Below are 17,329 nucleotides of genomic sequence, written 5' to 3'. Positions count from 1 at the left end.
TGAAGAAAGATAGTGTTACTGTATCTTCACCGTATACATGTGACTCCGTTCAATCAATAAACCTTCATACTGGTTAGAAGCCTGGTATAAAACCAGCATGCGCCTATACACAAGGTGGGTTATTTGGAACTCAACCTACAGTTTTTGCAGCATTTAGTGTATGTCGGCATATTTCCATGCCATGACAACGTAAAGTGATGCGATACAATACTTTCGAGCGTTTGAGTAGGTTGCTAAAACTGTTTTATTTTACATACGATTACCGGTAATCGTAATAATGCCTTCTGCCGAAGCCGACAGCCCCGAAGGTCTGGAATTTGTTTTTGTCTTGCATTTTCGCTTTTGTCGGTAGCTAGCAGCCGGCTGTCCTCTTTATTCGAAAGATTGCTTAATATAGAAGCTGACGCCTCGCTCTGACTCTTCGCGCTCCGCACAGGACCGGTTTCGCAAGGAATAGGACGAAGCCGGCAATGTTTCTTCCGTAGCGGTATCCAAAACTATACGTTAACTCACGCTTTAAGCTGGTGTATGCGCTTTTAAGTCTATTATCATGATAAAAACTTACGCACACGCAAAATCTGGTGCGGACATGTATCAGACGTCAACTGAGCGCAAAGAAACAGCAGGGAGAGCGAGCCCGGGTGAAGCAGACTACAAATGCTAGAATCCCTAAGCCGACGTCACGGAGGCGCGTTTCGCAGCGCCGCCAGTGGTCGCGCTCACCGCCAATTGTTGAGGGCAATCCATTCAAGCAAGAAATCCATGGTCAGGAAACACCTGAGGTCTGGCCGTGAAGACTGGCCAGAAAAAAAAAAAAAAACCTGGAGGGCCAGGGGGGCCGCATGGTTCAGGTGTAGTAAGTGCAATTTGTTGCACGCCCACCGACCAGCTTTGGGGCCAGTGGAATACGGTCACTTTACTATTAGGCCTATTTTATTTTTCATCTTGGGCGGTCAGAGACTGCCCCAAGCCTGCTTCTTGTTTTATTCGCTTTACAATTTTCTACTGCGAGAGCAGTTTTGGGCCGCACAACTGCTCAAACTGAGAATGAAGAAAACTGCTCTGGACATGCAAACAAAAAGACCACTATTTAACCTTGTTTGAAGAAGGTGGCGCCTCTTTGCGGTATTCTCGCGCACCAGGAGTAGTAACCTGAGAGAGTAAAACTCGCGCGTTTGTGGATGTTGGAGCTGGCACAGGGAATGTTAGGACGCCGATCAATGTGCAAATAAACAGTTGTTGCTGTGGTTGTTGTGAGCACGCAACTGCTGCACGTTAACAGGAATCAAGCTTGTGATTTTGAAAAGCTATGGCCGAGTTGGTGGACGAACTGCTTCGCTACGGCCTTTTCCTGGGCGCGATATTCCAGTTGGTGTGCATCGCCGCGGTCGTGTTCGTGCCACCGAAAGAAGAGGGCAAGGTGAGTGCGCACCTGTCTGGCAGGGTTCGCTCGAGCGGCCGATAAACAATGCTCTTGGGTTCACGTAAAGGAGCTTCGTGCGACATTTCTTTCTTTGTTTTTTTTTTTTTTTTCGCAGAGATGCTGCGGACCGTCGGTCAGCGTCGTGTATTACGATGAATCGGTGGCATGTGTATCACAAACGATTAAAAGCGGCGCCAAGCGCTTTGCGGACCTCGTGCATTGTTGCAAGTTCATCAACCTCAAAATTACGATGAGTGCATAATCACCGCGTGCAAACTGTAAGCAAGGGAACAAAAAAATGCTCCGTTTTACATCTTGAAAAGGCGCCGACGACTAGGAAGTTGTTGAAAAATAAACAAGCAGCTGTGTTTGGTTCTCCCTTGGCAACGTTCATGTTTGCGTCTTCTCAAGACGAGAGCTAGTGAACCTGCCTATCGCGCGTGTAGCAATTTTTGTGTACGCAAAACACGTAAAATGGGAAACGATGCCATAAATTCAGGTCTTTTCACGGAGGAGACAATTGCATTTTTCGCGTTTTCATTGTGTTTATTGACGGAGTGACTACTTTTCTACGCATGTTCGAGCGGTCGCGACTGAGCCCCTTTTGAGTTTCTGCACTTGTGGCATACTCGCTTATCAGGTTTATCCGTGGCGAGACGAACCTACCCTGACCAGATTACTTCTAGCCTCAAAGTGCTAATCGGCATGCTGCGGGTTGTCCGGCTGTCTGCGTTATTAGGGTTGTTGTAAAAGACAGTTAAATCGGGGAAACTGGTCGGCTGCAGCGCCTCGGTGGAGTGGCCAGTGGTCGTTAGTTATGCCTTATGTCCACGGGTTTCGCACGCAAAACAAAACAAGCGTCATTGTTTGGGCCCCGAGAAAGCCTGTACCGTGCGAGCAAATAAAAATCAGTGAGAAAGTTCGCTTGAGCGTAATTAGCAGCTGCATAGCAAGTAGCTGCTCATAGGACAGACGTGTTGCGTGTAACGAAGCTAGAGAACATGCCAGCGCTCTCAAAGCAATAAGAACATGTTAGGCCACCCGCCTATCCATTGCTCTGTCTGTGAAATGCTCTCCACATTTCAGGGGCAGGGAAGGTTGGGAAATGATCTCGGCTACTGTAATTGCTGGAGACACGAACTATGTGAGCTCACAGTGGGTAACATTGTTACAAGGCAGTAGCCTGTCTCGGGAAAGGTGCTATTGGTTTCTTCCATTGGTACCTTCCAGTAGTAGTTGTAGTAAAGGCTTCTTATTCAAAAGCAACTACAGGCTGATAGCTGAAGTATAATTGTAGTTGAATAGGTAGTTGCACTATTTATTTATTTTATTTGATAATGATGCAGATGAATAATTCTTCCCTTGCAGGAGTGGGTACAAACATAGAATACAGGACATAATTTGCAAAAACAAGGTCACTCACTGATAAGAATGAATGAATGTTTTGTCCCCAAAATTTAGTGAGAGAAATGTTTTTCTAAATCATTCACGAAATTGGAACAAAGAAATAATTGTGCAGGAAGTGAATTCCAATTTCGAGTTGTTGCAAGAATAATTACTATCAATCATAAAACCAACAGTGCACAAACTAGATGGGATGAGAACACAAGACGGCGCCCAAGAGCTTTTTGTGTCTTGTGTTCTCGCCCTGCCTAGTTTGCACGTTGTTGCTTTTATGATTGCGGTCTAGTGCTTGCTTTGTAGGCTTCTCCCGCGGTGTTCTCTCGTGTGTCTCACAATTGTTTCACAATCGCAGCTAGCCCACATTGACCCTATGCATGCAGTGACTTGTGCAGCTAAGGGAACCTCTTTGCTCTTTTTTGTTTGGTTAATGTTTCTTCAGGCTGTCATTGGTGCTTTTGGTATGAACCTCGTGAAAGGGATGAGAAGGCTTTGCAACAAAATTAGCAGCTCGTAATGTGACGGCAGCCTTTTATGTACAAGGAACAAGAAGTGAGTGCATTGGTTGCATTACTATTGCTGTGTGTGGAATTGCTGTGTGCATGTGTGCCCTTTTTTCTTGTGCATACGTAGGGTCATTAGTCTAAGTGAACATAGTGATATGCAGTTCCTATTCCTGGCCGTCGTTTTCATTGCTCAGCACAAGTTAATAATACCTGTCAATATTCTATAATTATAGTACCAATAGTACAGTAGAATCTTGATAAACGGAAATCGCTTAAACAGAATTGCTGCTTAAACAAAACTGTAGCCTGTAAGTTGGTTTGTTTTGTATTCAGATAACGTGAAAAAAAACTCTCAGTAATTGGAACTAAAATCTCCGCGCCACCTTGTAAACGGAACCAGAAATGGATCCCTTGTGAATCCCATTGGCATGATAATGAGCTTTTTACAGTTCTGGCTGCTTCGTTTTTTTTTCTTCCTCCATGCTTTTTTAGCCTCGTTTGCCTCGTACGCCTCATCTCGTTAGTGGTCCGCCGTGTTAACACAACAAATTCAACATTGCAGTTCTTGTTCCAGTCGTTCGGTCTCAATTCAAGACGCCGAGGTTACAGGGCTCAGCTCCTGCCGCCTTGTTCGTGCCATCGTGCTTTATTACCATGTTATGATCTTCTAAATTAGGTGGTTTGTAAGCACTCGCGAAGTTGAGGCCTCTGGCCTCCATGAAGATGTAGTTGCAAGGACTCAAACAAAAATAATTGATGCATTTGGTGGTGCAGAGCGACTCATTGTTGCCAAATCATCTTTGTGAATGCTGTGCCGAAACCTCTTGTAGTTTTCTAGCTTTCTTAAAAAGTATCAGCTATGTTCACCTTCTAGTGCCTAGAGTTCCATGAAATGCCCTTAAGAGTGTGTACGCTCATAGATTTGCACTTTCACACATCTATCCCAGTAAACGGAACTCCTGTTAAACGGAAGTAATTTTTTCCGTCTCTTGAAGTTCCGTTTCATGAGAGTCTATCGTATTACCTTCCCAGTTAATGTTTGTGCCATCAGAGTGTTCCTTCACTTAACAACAACAGTGAGCAGATTCGCGTAGAGCAATACAGATTCTTAACTTACAACACTGTTATGCAAGATTCATTGTGTGCTTTTGAAAACCTGGTGCTTTAATTATTGTTTTGTATGTTTTTACTTTGTTGTTTGCCACTGGCCGTTTATGGTTATTTCTGTGTACCACCCCGGCCGCAATCTTTTAAAAAGATTGCAGTATCATTAAATGTATACAAAAACCTGAGTAGTCCATTCAGCAAGCGAAACTCGTGTTGTAACAGTGTCTGAGTGAGTCGGTGTGTTTTGAGAGGGGTTGGATCCTTGGAGAGGTTTCTTGACCGACCAGTTCCTCTTATTTTTCGTGTTCCCTTTCCCAGAAAACAAAGAAAACAAGTGGGCAGCAACACTCCAACCAGCAAGGCTATGGCAGGTTTATAAGCAGTTACATATAAATGAACCAAAAATGCAAATTTTGTGAAAGAAGCCAGTTAGTAGATCAATGAATAACTACAAGGGCAGGTTAGTCAACTTGAAGAAATAAGTAACCAGGAGTACAGTCGGTATACAGTATAGTCAGTACAGTACAGTTCAGTACAGTACAGTACAGTACAGTCGGTATACCGATCTATGAAATGTTGCCTCACGTTTTCCCTGACTCTGATGCAATATTTCAGTGAGCCAGCATCTGAGGAGCAGGAACAGGTAAGGATGTACGGGGCGCAAAACATTTTTCTATAGCAGCTCAGTTGTGCTGCTGCGCCCAAGGACACAGGCTCGATTAGCCACAGTGCCTGCTTTTCTGATGGAGGTGAAAAGCAAATACGCCCATGTGTCAAGATTTTGACACACATTACAGATGCCCTGGTGGTCAAAACCAATCCGGAGCCCTCCACTATGGTGGACCTCATAGCCTTCATGTATCTTCGCAGATTAAGCCACAAGGTCAATCAGTTGTCTATAACAGTGAGTTCAACCTGAACTAGTTTCCTCAAAAAAACTGTGGACAGAAAGTTTTTACAGAAAACGTTGAGAACAAAAGTCGTGGGTCAAACTTCAGAATGCCGTAGTAGCTTCCTTGAAATCGTTTTTGGGCGAGGTAGAAAAGGGGCCAGAAGTATGAAAGTTGCGTTATACGCCTCGAGCGCGGCCTGTAGGGGCGCCACTGAAATCCCCCTAGCGGCCCGCTTCGAAAGCAGGCGCGGGAGTCCCCGGCCCGCTCCCCACTGTCGCCGTTGCTTTTGGGGCTCGTTCAAGACAGCGATTTACCGTTTGTCCGCGTTCGAAATACCGAATAACGTGGAGCAGGCACTCTGTTTGCAAGCGTGGTATGTTCACGAGAGTATAAACATTTATGACGCGAACTTAGTGAGATCTATATGAGCGCCGGGCGTGTGTCACAGGCGGGCGTCCCGAAGCCAGAATTTGCATGCAGCTGATTGCAATTCCGCTGCCTTGAAATTTAGTGACTGTGTCTCCGTAAGCAGTGTTTCCTCCGATGGTCATGTAGCGGCCATACACACTATGATGTAAATCGACTTTGTGCACTTAGAAAATCTAGCGGAGCACTGATACCTGACAGCACGCAAGTTACGCCTGCCAATATCACATATCAGATATTGATCAGTACCACGAACAAGCCAATGCGGCATAAATTTCACAAACATTGTACCAAAGAAGTACGATAAATAATGCAAAATTACACTCCGGAGTCAGCACACGACGACAAGTTTAATGCTGGGTCGACTTGTCCCGAGGTGAGCGCTCGCAAAGATTCATCTGTTACATTTATCCTCGACGAGAAGCGTGAAAGTGGGCTTATAGAGTAATCCGCGTCCGCGACCAAACTATTCTTCGAAACATCGTCATATGACACAGGGAGACTGCAGAATCTAGCATAAACCGAAATCAGAGACCCTTATCAGATACGACACTCTTCCAACAAGCCCGTGTGTACAAGATTTCGGCGCACGTTAAGGATCTCCAGGTGGTCAAAATTAATCCGGAGCCCTCCACTACGGCGTGCCTCATCGTCCCCGTTGCGTCGGCGCGTTAAACCCTGCAATCAATCAATCAACTCTTCCAACGACACCTCGTATCGCTTGTGAACTGCCTACCCTGTATTCTTCAAAAAATGAGTCCGCCGAGTGATCAGCCGTTTTTCAAGGCGAAAAACAAATGAAAAGTGAACACGCAGCTTGTGTGTGTGATTACTAAAACGTTCATTCGCTGATTTCGCTCCGCATTTGTAAACAACGATAGTTGAGCGTCCTCCTCCTCATCCCCCCCCCCCCCCCCCATGTCTAGCGAAATATCAGTACATTTCGCATCTAGTTGGTCTGGTGAATACTACCTTGCTCAAACAAACGTCTTTAGCATTTCAGAAGCTGCACTCGTTTTTTTTTTTAATTTTCGTACGACTATTCTATTTATTCCTTACTTGCAGACCATTCATTTTCCCATGGTTTTATTAACATATACCTTGGTTCTTACTATAAGGCATGAGTGGGCACATATCTGACTTAACATTTTCTTTTCTGTACTTAACATTTTCGCGTGGCTTATATTCCCATAAAAGGCACAAGTTTTTGTCAGCTATTGGGTTATCACGTCCCCGAAACATATTTTTCTACGACGTACATATTCGAAGCAAAGCCGCATTTGTTGTCTGCGCTGCAAAACGAACCAACCTCTTACAGTGCCAATATCAGGTCTAAACGAGGCGACAATAAATAGAATTCACTTGCGCTGCTGACGTGTTCGAAGGTGACAGCGGTGATATGCTGCTGCCATCGCCGACGCCCGCAAGAGCGGCCAAGAAGCGCGCAGAACCGCCTCCCCGGGTAGCTCTTGTTGGCGTTAGAGCGCTCTACCAAGACGCAGCTGTTTTTTTAAGTGCCCTAAACGTGCAGTTAACTTACAGACGTCACCATAACAAGTTGTTTAGAGCGCGGAAAGGCAAAGAGAAGCGAAAGAAAACCAAAACACTGCATGACCACATATCAGCCACGCAGCGCTAATCCCGCAAACGCCGCGGAGAAGCGGCGGCAGGCGGCGCAGCGATCGCGAATCTCGAGGCGTATAGACAAGTGTTCTGCCCTCTGTACGTCTTGCCAGCAGTTAACATCTGAGTTGCTCAATATGCACCAGTGGCAAAACTCGCTACAGACCTCGTGCATCAAAAGTGAGTCTGTGGTTGGCCCCCTGCCCTGGGGGCACACAGGGGAAACTTCATCTGTTGCCAGAAAGTTGGAAGTAGTATTCAAGTGCTTGCAGCTGCTGCCGTAAGTCATAAAGGGGGAAACCACGGAAACAAACATTACCTAGTTAATAGTTTCCTAATATGCAAGCAACCTTTATTTTATTCAGTAGTGTTGTTAAGAGTAAGCGTTCAGCAAAGTCCAGTATTTGTCACCCTTTAGGTGCTCTATGCCAGTACACCTGCCCCTCAGTTTCAATGAGACGAGGGAGCTTGCACAGTCCAGATTGTGAAGCGTAATTTCGCAACTAGTGTTTATCTAAAAACTCTGCCTAACATCACCTTAAAGGGGCCCTACCACACCTGCCATCGACTACTTAGAATGTATTTTGGGGTAAAGCCTAGTGTCCCAGCAATCTGTTCACTATCACCAAAACTACGCGCCATGAGAAATCGTGCATAATTGTTCCCTCTCAACTTGACCGTGGACAACGCGACGAAAGCTGCGCGCTCTCTCCCGGAGAGGGGGGCAGCTCGCGGTGTTCTCTTCGGCGGCCTTCGATATACCACATGCCGGGTAGTTTTCTCCTTTTCTCCGCAAGGCGGAGGGGCCTATTTGTGGTCTGGGGTCACAAAAAAGCAGGCATGGCCACCTTCTCGCGAGCGCACGCTCAGGCTGGTAGGGCATTTTCAAAGCAATATGCGTTTGTTGTCGACTGCTCTCGTTACAAGTGGAGTATTCAGTTTGTCACTCAAACTCTGCGCGCACTCAAAACACAAAAGAAACGCCAAAACTGTGCATGTAGGTAAAGGCATAGAAAAGGTTGGCACACAGCGCCGCTGACGATGGATCGTCACAGAAAATGCGAGAAATAAGCTGCAAAGTTGGCCAGCGACAGCCAATAGGACAGCCATGGCCTCAATGACGTCGTTTAGGCCATGCCAGAAGAGAATAATGAGGAAAATTGAAAGGAGCGCGGCTGGTTTTTGCGCGTATTTCGCAGCGATTTGCGCACTCACCGCTTAACGTGCACGTGTAATATTTGGCTAAGGTATTCCTGGGAGTGTAATCTGTATGTCACGCAGCTTTACTTGCACTGCTCAAAGGGTGTTGCAGGTTCTCTTTAATGCCCGTTCACCTTCATGCATGATCTCCTGCTGCCCTTTCTCCTGGCAGGACGTGGGGGACTCGAGCGACGAGGACGGCCCAGCCGAGGGGGGCGCGGCCGTGCCCCACCGGCCCCAGGTGCCCCACCACACGGGACGGCGCAGCCGGCAGGACCGCAAGAAGAGGCGCTGAACAGGGGGAGGAGGACACACGGGTGGGTGCGTTCGGCTTGGCTTGGCTAAAACAAAAAAGAGGCATGTATTGCCATATAGACGAGGACGATGTAGGCTTCTTTCAGTAAGCAAGGTTTTTTGGTTAGCAGAGGGTGGGTTGGGGCTAGTTAGTATCAGTCATCCGTAGCTTCGTATAGCACAAAAACTGGACAGGCTCACTAAAGCAAAACGAGCACAAGCGCTCGTGCGCGTTACGTCTTCGTGAGGCTGTCCGGTTTTTTTGCTATACGAAGCTAAGCCTTATTCGAGCAAACTTCTGCTCCGCAAAGAACTCAAAACATACACACGCATTGAGGGAGTAGCCCGCAGTGATGTGCACAGAGGGAAAATGCCACAGGGTTTGCCTTGCAAGCATCATTCTCTCAGTGTTGATATTTTTGGAACCGGCGCATTAGACCGAGAACACTGGAGATCAAAGTAGAACATTCTCGTCTAGTGACAACAGGGAGATATCAAGTGAGATAGCCTGTGTGGCATATAAAAAAACAGACGGAAACGCATGCTTCACTTCGAAAAGAGACGAGGCAGCCGGGCACAGTCAGACGCTGGCAACAAAACACACAAGCAAGTAAAACACAAGGCATTCAGATTCTTGCCCCCCCCTCAAGCAACTACATGCGGGCTGACGGCTTTGGAAGTGTTGCAAGCTCAACTGTTCATTGTTTTGATGAAATTGTAATGTACGGTTTCCAGGAATAGGTCTGTAGGGTTCGTGGCCTGAAAGCTGGCTTTCGCCAGCCTGACCAGGTTTATCACCATTTAGAATGCATTACAATCCTGAACTGCAATACTGAAATACAGAGTGCACATCATATAAATTAAATAAAACATGGAAACATCTAAAATGCTGCTGAGCCCAAGAATGCGGGTTCAATCCTGGCCGTAGTGGCCGCTTTTCTGATGGAGGCAAAAAGCAAGAACGCCCGTGTGTGTTCAAAATTTTAGCGCACGTTAACTCTTTTGGGACCGCCGGAAAAAGTGATGAAAAAGGTAGATCTCGCTACAAATTTTTTATTACATAAAGCAAAGGCACCATCCTGCCTTAGCATATACCAAAATGCAGCTAATTATATGTTCTTTGACATACAATACCATGTTTTACTTCAACACTGACGATAGAACCATGAAAAAATCTTAAAGTAAGAACTTCGTAAAAAAACTACAGAAAAAGATAGAAAAAAGCATAAATATAACAATATTAAAAAAGAATAAAATTATTTCAGGATGTACAAAATCTAACACAATACTTTGTTTCTTCATCACGAAAGTTTGATGTGGCTAGGTGTAACTGGTTCTTTGTTTTGTGTGTGATCTCTTTGGCACTAGGGCCATGGCTACGTCGTTGCCAAGGTACATGCCGGGCTCTCGTCTCGGCGAAAACTTGATCCGTTTCTGCGCTGGTGGCTGGAGATCGCCATCATAGGTAGTTAACACCCTAGCGAACAAATATAAACCAGCCAGAACATATTTCGAGCGCACATACGTACTCCAGAGCCAATTAAAACCGAAACCAACACCCACCTTTGAGTGCGATTTGATGTTCCAGGCTGATCGACACCTGATGTCCTCATTTGAGCTGAAATCCGATCTCTAAAGCCGCATTCCGACTGTTCACTGCCACTGTCATCGTTAAAATCCACAGTAGAAGGCGAAGATATGCGAGACGAGACAAGGCGGATTTCTTAGCGTGCTCGCGCGAGTATGATGCCATGTTTGTTTACGTTCGAAACCACTGCATATCAGAATAAAAAATCTGATGCGTTGCCGCCTGGCGATAAAAAAAGAAACTTCACAAAAGAAAAAACTCCAGTGTTCAAACTGTCTCCTAGATGTCGCTAGGTGTTCCATCGAGCAAAAATTTGTATTCTGCAGGCTCGCGAAACCATCAATCATATGTGATCGATGGCCTATGGAGCGGTCCCGAAAGAGTTAAAGATCCCCATGTGGTCAGGTCACAATTAATCTGGAGCCCTCCACTATGGTGGGCCTTATCACCAAGGCATAGCTCTTACAAGTCAAAGACCCCACAAATCCTTTCTTTTTCTGAAAAAATGCAGCTGCTTCTGCGAAAAAAAGAATATACAGGCATTCACTGTTTACTAACGGTATCGGGATATCAAAATTCGGGCTGCAGATCAAATACATATCCAAAAACTGACTTCAAATTTGAATAGAACATTTTCAGATGCGAATGTCTTTCCTTTAGCCCGTATTGAACCTGTAAAATACAGCTACAAAAATATATAATATAGACGGGAGGGACTTCACACATCTGAGTGTTAATGTGCTAAGGCTTGATGAAAAGATGGTTCAAAAAAATTACAAACACGTCAACAAGGCAAAGCATGAGAGCACAGATGTGGTGTACCATCTTTTTGCACGTATAACCCGCCCCTACATATAATCCGCACCTTCACTTTCAACCCACCGGAAAAGAGGAAAAAAAAAATCCTCGCATATTGCCCGCCGATTTGATACAGGAAAGGCTGCACGAAAGCTACTGCTCAAGCAACACACCACATACTATGTACTAGACAGAAAAAAGCCTATATTTAGCAAGTAGAATTCACTGACTGCAAGGCGAAAGTCACAATTGGCACTAATAAAATTCAGTTGTTAGAGTGCGCCCGTCCTTGTTTTTTTCCCCTATCCTTGTATGTTTTGCGCAATCGCTGCCACGGAAGGCTTAGTCAGTGTTGCTGCGTAGGAGCTTCGCGGCACAACTCGCATTGCCGTGAAGCTGCACTAAAGGAAAAACACCGCGTATTATCCGCACCCCTCCTTTGCCACGGAAATTTTCGCATTTTTGGTGCGGGTTATACGCGCAAAAATATGGTACCTTGTAATGAAGTAATGTGGATTCCTGAACCTGCTGTGAACACAGAAAGTATATTTATCATTCTGCATCACTCTCCCCAATCATTGAAAAGAGGCAGACATGCTTGTGGCTGGTATGACCTTACCGGAGCCCAAAAAGTAGTAACTCTTGATTTCTCACTTTTGCCTCTGTATTGATGAAAACTTTTTTCGGCTTGGATTTAAGCAGTGTTCCACTTAAGCTGACATGCAATAGAGTTCACGTTCACTTGCTTCATGCAAGGGCTGCATGGGCTAGGCTCTTTTACATGGCTTTGGCGTCATGAAAGAAAGCGAACCCAAAGGCACGCCATTCTGTGAAGCTTGAAAGTTTTTTGTTGTTTTCACTACTGCATTCATAAATTTAAAATATTTAAAAACTTCGCTAACTTCAAACGACAAAACCACGCTGCAAATTGATTCAAATATCAAATCCTATTCACAAAGTATTCAAAGTTTCCAATATTGATACACTTTTGCTGGTTACTCAAAAAAAGAAAAAAAATGCACACCACTTTAAGAAGTGATGCTCACATAAGGGTATGTTAATCGGTACACCAAAAGTATTTTGCAAAGTTGGATTTGAAAGAGACTGACAAGTACTGAAACAGTTTCATTCCAGTTCTGAATTAGTCATCCGGATCTGACTTCAAAGCTTGTTTCACAATTATAAGTTTACTGTCTTGTAACCTCATTATCGTGCAAAATTAACGTATTTTTGGGGTCTAAGAAAATATTGTTTGTGTGCTAAACATATTGACTAGGCACATATTGCACCGACAGAAAATGTAGATGATTGAATACCCTTTCCAGTTAAGTGTCTTTAAAATTTTGCCATAAAGGTTAAAAAAATGATAAAAGTCATAATTAAAGCGCAGCTTTCTTGGTCCCACTGATGATGGTACATTACCTGAAATGCACTGCACTGAATGCACTGAAATGCACTTTACGCAACAGGAGCGTGCATGATGATGAGGATGATGGCACAAAAAAAGTTACGCCCACCTCCCCTTGCGGGAACCCTGGTGTGATGCGACGCTGAGCAAGCGCAAGCGGAGAGCAACCGTCGACCGAAAGGCCGCCGGAGAGCGGCATGCCGGTTATATGCGCAGCGCGCCCGAAGGAGAGGAGACCGCGGAGAGAGAGAGAGTACTGCACTTGCGCAGCACCGCGCGCAGTGCCTCCCACTGGCGGAGTGAGAGCGCGCTGGGCCACACACCCGCAGATGTTGAGATGGATTGTTCGCTCTCACCTGGTTACGCGAAGGCGCCAGTGCGTCTGCCACGGATATGACGCAACACAATCCACTTTAATCCAATTCAAATCCAGTCCAAGCCAATCCAATCCAATGCCACTCGCGAGAGAGTGTTCACTATCGGAGAGGAGAGGGGGAGAGTGGAAAGGCTGCGGACAACAACGGACGAACGCAGGAAGGACAGGGCCGCCGACAAGAGATGCTGTCAGCGTCGCATTTAAAAAAAACGCCACCTGTGGTTGGAATCAAACCAAGGTCCCTCGTTTTATGAAGCTGTTGTCTGTCCGATTGTGCCATTCGGCTATGGTGGAAACAGTTTGGATTCTAAAGGGATTTTGAATACTTCACTGTGAACTACAGCAGGAAGAGGCAGGGGGGGGGGAGGGGGGGGGGGAGGGGGGGCTTTGGTTTCTCGCGAGGTTTCTTTGCTCGTCTGAGTTTGGACATGGACTTGCAGGCAGTTTGCAACTGTTGAGTCTTGGAGTGATTGCAGTGGCTTTGACTTTGGCAGTTTGCCGTTTGATTTGTTTCAATCGTTGTCGTCATTACGTGGAGGGAATTTGAAAAAAAAAAACAATACCACAAATTTGAAATTTGTGGTATTGTTTCTTTTCAAAATGTTAGGTGGCGTTGCAACGCCGGGAATGCTTGGTGCTGAACCCTTTTTGTGGCATAACAGCTCACTGGTGGAAACTTGCCGGGCACAATTCTAGCACATCGCACCTCGTTCCTGCAAGCAGGGCTACAACAGAAAGTAAAAGCTGATACTAAACCACAAGTGTGAGTTCTTCCAGATTACTGATGATAAAGTGACACTGAACATCCCCACACTCACCACTAAGTTTTGCTTTCAACTCCAAGCAGATTTCTTTGCATCGTGTGTTCGGAAATTTTTTTTGTCCAGATATTGAAGAAAATTATAAGAAAGGAGGTCTGTGCAAAAACCTGCTTATATGTAATAAAAATGTTTATGCAGTCAAACACCATGACAACAAGGTCCACTTCAGTGAAATTTCCGCTTCAAAGAAATATTTCCAATTCCCCATCAGCTAGCCGTAGAAGTCAATGCAACAAAGTCCTCGCCACAAGGACCATTTGTCTGGCTGGTTTTCGTTTCAACGAAATTTTCATTCCGTGGGACTGGGGTTGAACATTTACTTTGCGATAAAATAAACATAACGCCAGCTATCTGTAACTTTTTATACATTCGGGGCTCTTAGTTTCACCGAAAACTTCCATCGTGGGCCCCTACTGCCTGCCACCCATAAGCAAAAACAAACTCATAGGCGGACACCATTGTTTGCTGGTGATAACGATGTGGCTGGCCGTCTTTACATGAAGCGCAGGCCCGCTTTGCCAAGCTGGAGGTACAGCCAATCCGTATCCAGTTAAAATCGTGCAAATGTACCTACTCTGCTGCTGGCGCGGCGCCGTCATGTAGGCTTTGTGGGCAGCTGTTGTTGCAGTTTTCCTTCTACAATTCCTCAAGGTCAAAAGCAAAAGTAATGTTTGCGTGTTTAGTCGTGAACTTGCGTCATCTCATTTTAGTCGCGAGCGCGCGGTTGCGTGAAATGCAAGCGCGCGCGGCTTGCCTGCCAGGGTCAATTGCTGGCGTGCCCACTCAGAGGATAACGGCACCGCTCCTGCCACAAGCGAGAGGGGGGCTTCCGGCGGCCTGGAATCTATCTGCAAGTAATCAGTTGAGTAGGTGCACCATCTCGTACTGCAATATGTTTTGCAACTGTATTTCTTACCCCCCCCCCCCCCCCCCTTCCTTTGTTTAACTGCAGGTAAAAAAACAGATAACCGCTGGTACGTTTGTTATCGAATAAACATGGTGAAATTGCACATCACTCCTTTTTCTAAACATTGCGTTATGTGGTCAAGGATGCGGATAATATACAGGGCTATTTTATTACCCTTCTGTGGTATGTTGGGACAGATTTCATCTCAACGAATTTCCGCTTCGGCGAAATTTCTCGCTTGTTTTGTCAGTTTCATTGTATTGGGATTCGACTGTAATATACATTTCATAGGTAAACATTTTAAAAACACATCTTAGAGAAGAGAAATAATTGAGTAGACTCAAAAACTCAAGAAGCTCACCAGATAAAAAGAAAAAACTGTTAGCACGGGGATGCCCCCGCCATGCGGTGAAGCCCAACCTCCAATACAAACTGCACAATTTTGGATGGTGCTCTTGAAAAAATCTGGTGGGTTTAGATTACTGCATGCATGAATTCTTTCCCGTGTGGTGTAAAAATACCTTGTTGATGACTGACCTTGCATTTACAGTCATCTAAAGGTTCTGGACAAACGCATGATGCAAAGAAATTTACTTGGAGTTGAAAGCAAAACTCGGTGGTGAATGCGTGGGGCTGTTCACCGTCACTTTATCATCACTAATCTTGCAGATCTCACACTTGTGGTTTAGTATCGGCTTCTGACCTTCTGTTGTAGCCCTGCTAGCAGGAACGAGGTGCAATGTGCTAGAATCGTGCCCGGAAAGCTTCCACCAATGAGCTGTTATGCCGCAAAAAGGGTTCAGTACCAAGCGTTTCCTCCATTGCAGCGCCACCTAACATTTTAAAAAGAAACAATACCACAGCTTTTGGAAACTTTGCCAGAATAGGCTGTTCTACTGAGAAGCAACACTAGAACTCCGGAAACCGCCACGTGCATAAATGAAATTGTCCGGTGAACAGTTGGCGACGTGGAAGGCTGATTGAAAGCGCATACTTTTCTGAACTGATATCCAACAACTCAGTGTTATTTTTCGGCTCTCAGCTGGAGCTTTTATCACACAAACTAGGCATGAGCCATATCGTGAGCGGCATGCTTTTTTGTGGGGGAGCAGTAGTTGGCATTGAAGGCACCGTGTTAAATCAGCTGAAACTTTGGTAAGTGCATAGTAGAGCAGTTACCAATTGAAACTTCATAAATCTGAATTAAAAAATTTGAATTACCGAATTGAAAATGTGAATTACCAAAATTCATAAATGTGAATTTTGCAATGTCTGAATGAAGCCTAAACTGCTTGAAACTGGCTGAAAATCCCGGGTCCACTCGTTACACATGTGGGAGACCTTCAGAAATAAGCTTTAGCAGAAAAAAAAAAACTAATTTACTTGGAATTAGAGCCCACTAGTGAATAGCTGGCATCAATTTCATCTAATTGCCACTGCTGAAAGCTGTCAGCTTGCAAAGTGGGCAATATAGTTTGATATTTCATTTGCTGGGAGCCTTTTGATCACGGAAATTTGATGTGAATGGAGCAAAACCATTCACATCAGCATGCTTTTTTGTCAAGTGCGGCAACCGTGCCCCCTTTCACAACAACTGAGAAGTGCTCGTTTGCAAAACTGCACGTAAAAAATTACGATGTCACCAACGTTGGAAAATTGCTCCTGCTTCTAAGTGTGCGGTGCCGGCGATAAATACTGGGAGCCGTGAGGTGCACGAGAAGTGACAGCAAACATGTCGAAATTGGCAATTTAGCGTATGGATCACTAGTGACCAACCTGAATAGGCGTGGTAATGAAAGAGGGACATGTGCACAAGGCTGGGTATTTTCCTGCCCATTTTGGCAAAAGCTACTGCATTTCTTCCAGTTTTCACACTATGCATTTCAAGCTGCCTTGCATGAAAATAAGGAAATTAGCTTTCGTTTATTAGAACTTTTATTATAGTTGGCCAAGTTGCTACCTCCCCTCTCACTCCCTGGCATCACTTATGACACGAGGTTGTCAGCCATGGCTTGCAGAAAAGTAGTGGGGGACTCCATGATAGAATATTTTGATTGGTGTCATAATATCAAACAACTTTCTCTTGCACCTAAAGTCACCCGTATACCATTTCAGTGCTTGTGTCCTTTGTTTGGTTTCTATGCTTATTCCTGTCACTACGCCAGACAGTTTGCTCTTGCAGCTAAACTCGCCCAGACACCTGTTACAGTGTCGAACCCCGCAATAACAAATCCGCCGGGGTAAAGCCAAAAAATTTGCTTTTGGCGCCCTCAAACTGGAAATTTATTTCCGAAAGTCAGTTATATTACTTTGCAAGCGTTACCTTGCAGTAACTTCAGAGCTCAGATCTCAAATTACAAGAAGTGCTTCATTGCTAGTCGTGCCCGCCAAAGAACAACCGAATGGTGTCACACGTACCCAAAACATCCCGCTGCTTGCTTTGCCTTCTCTGCATGTTTTTTGCCCTGATCCTTAGCACTGAGTACGGCTGAGCATGCGAGTGAAGTCCAGCTTCTTCTGTCGACAAACTTTGCCAGACAGCGCCACTTCATTGTCCC

General features: G+C 45.3%; 1 protein-coding gene across 3 annotated transcripts in view; it reads left to right on the top strand.

Annotated features, from left to right (window-relative positions):
- Nucleotides 1-1,253: 1,253 nt before the first annotated feature.
- Nucleotides 1,254-17,329, top strand: part of LOC144141290 (protein MANBAL) — a 45,397-nt gene continuing 29,321 nt past the window's right edge. For 2 of the 3 annotated variants that reach the window (XR_013316515.1, XM_077672867.1), the window contains exons 1-2: nt 1,254-1,420; nt 8,752-8,896. Coding sequence is in view for 1 of the 3 variants with exons in the window: in XM_077672867.1 (XP_077528993.1) it covers nt 1,310-1,420; nt 8,752-8,874 (234 nt within the window). In the remaining 2 variants the exon portion in view is untranslated. Of the gene's footprint in view, nt 1,421-8,751; nt 8,901-17,329 lie in introns of all 3 variants that reach the window. The other variant, XR_013316516.1, reaches the window with a different exon arrangement.

Source organism: Haemaphysalis longicornis, unplaced genomic scaffold (assembly GCF_048455015.1).
Source record: "Haemaphysalis longicornis isolate Haplotype H1 unplaced genomic scaffold, Haemaphysalis longicornis Haplotype H1 scaffold_6, whole genome shotgun sequence".
In the NCBI taxonomy this organism is placed as follows: domain Eukaryota; kingdom Metazoa; phylum Arthropoda; class Arachnida; order Ixodida; family Ixodidae; genus Haemaphysalis; species Haemaphysalis longicornis.
This window is presented reverse-complemented; position numbering and strand designations above follow the sequence as displayed.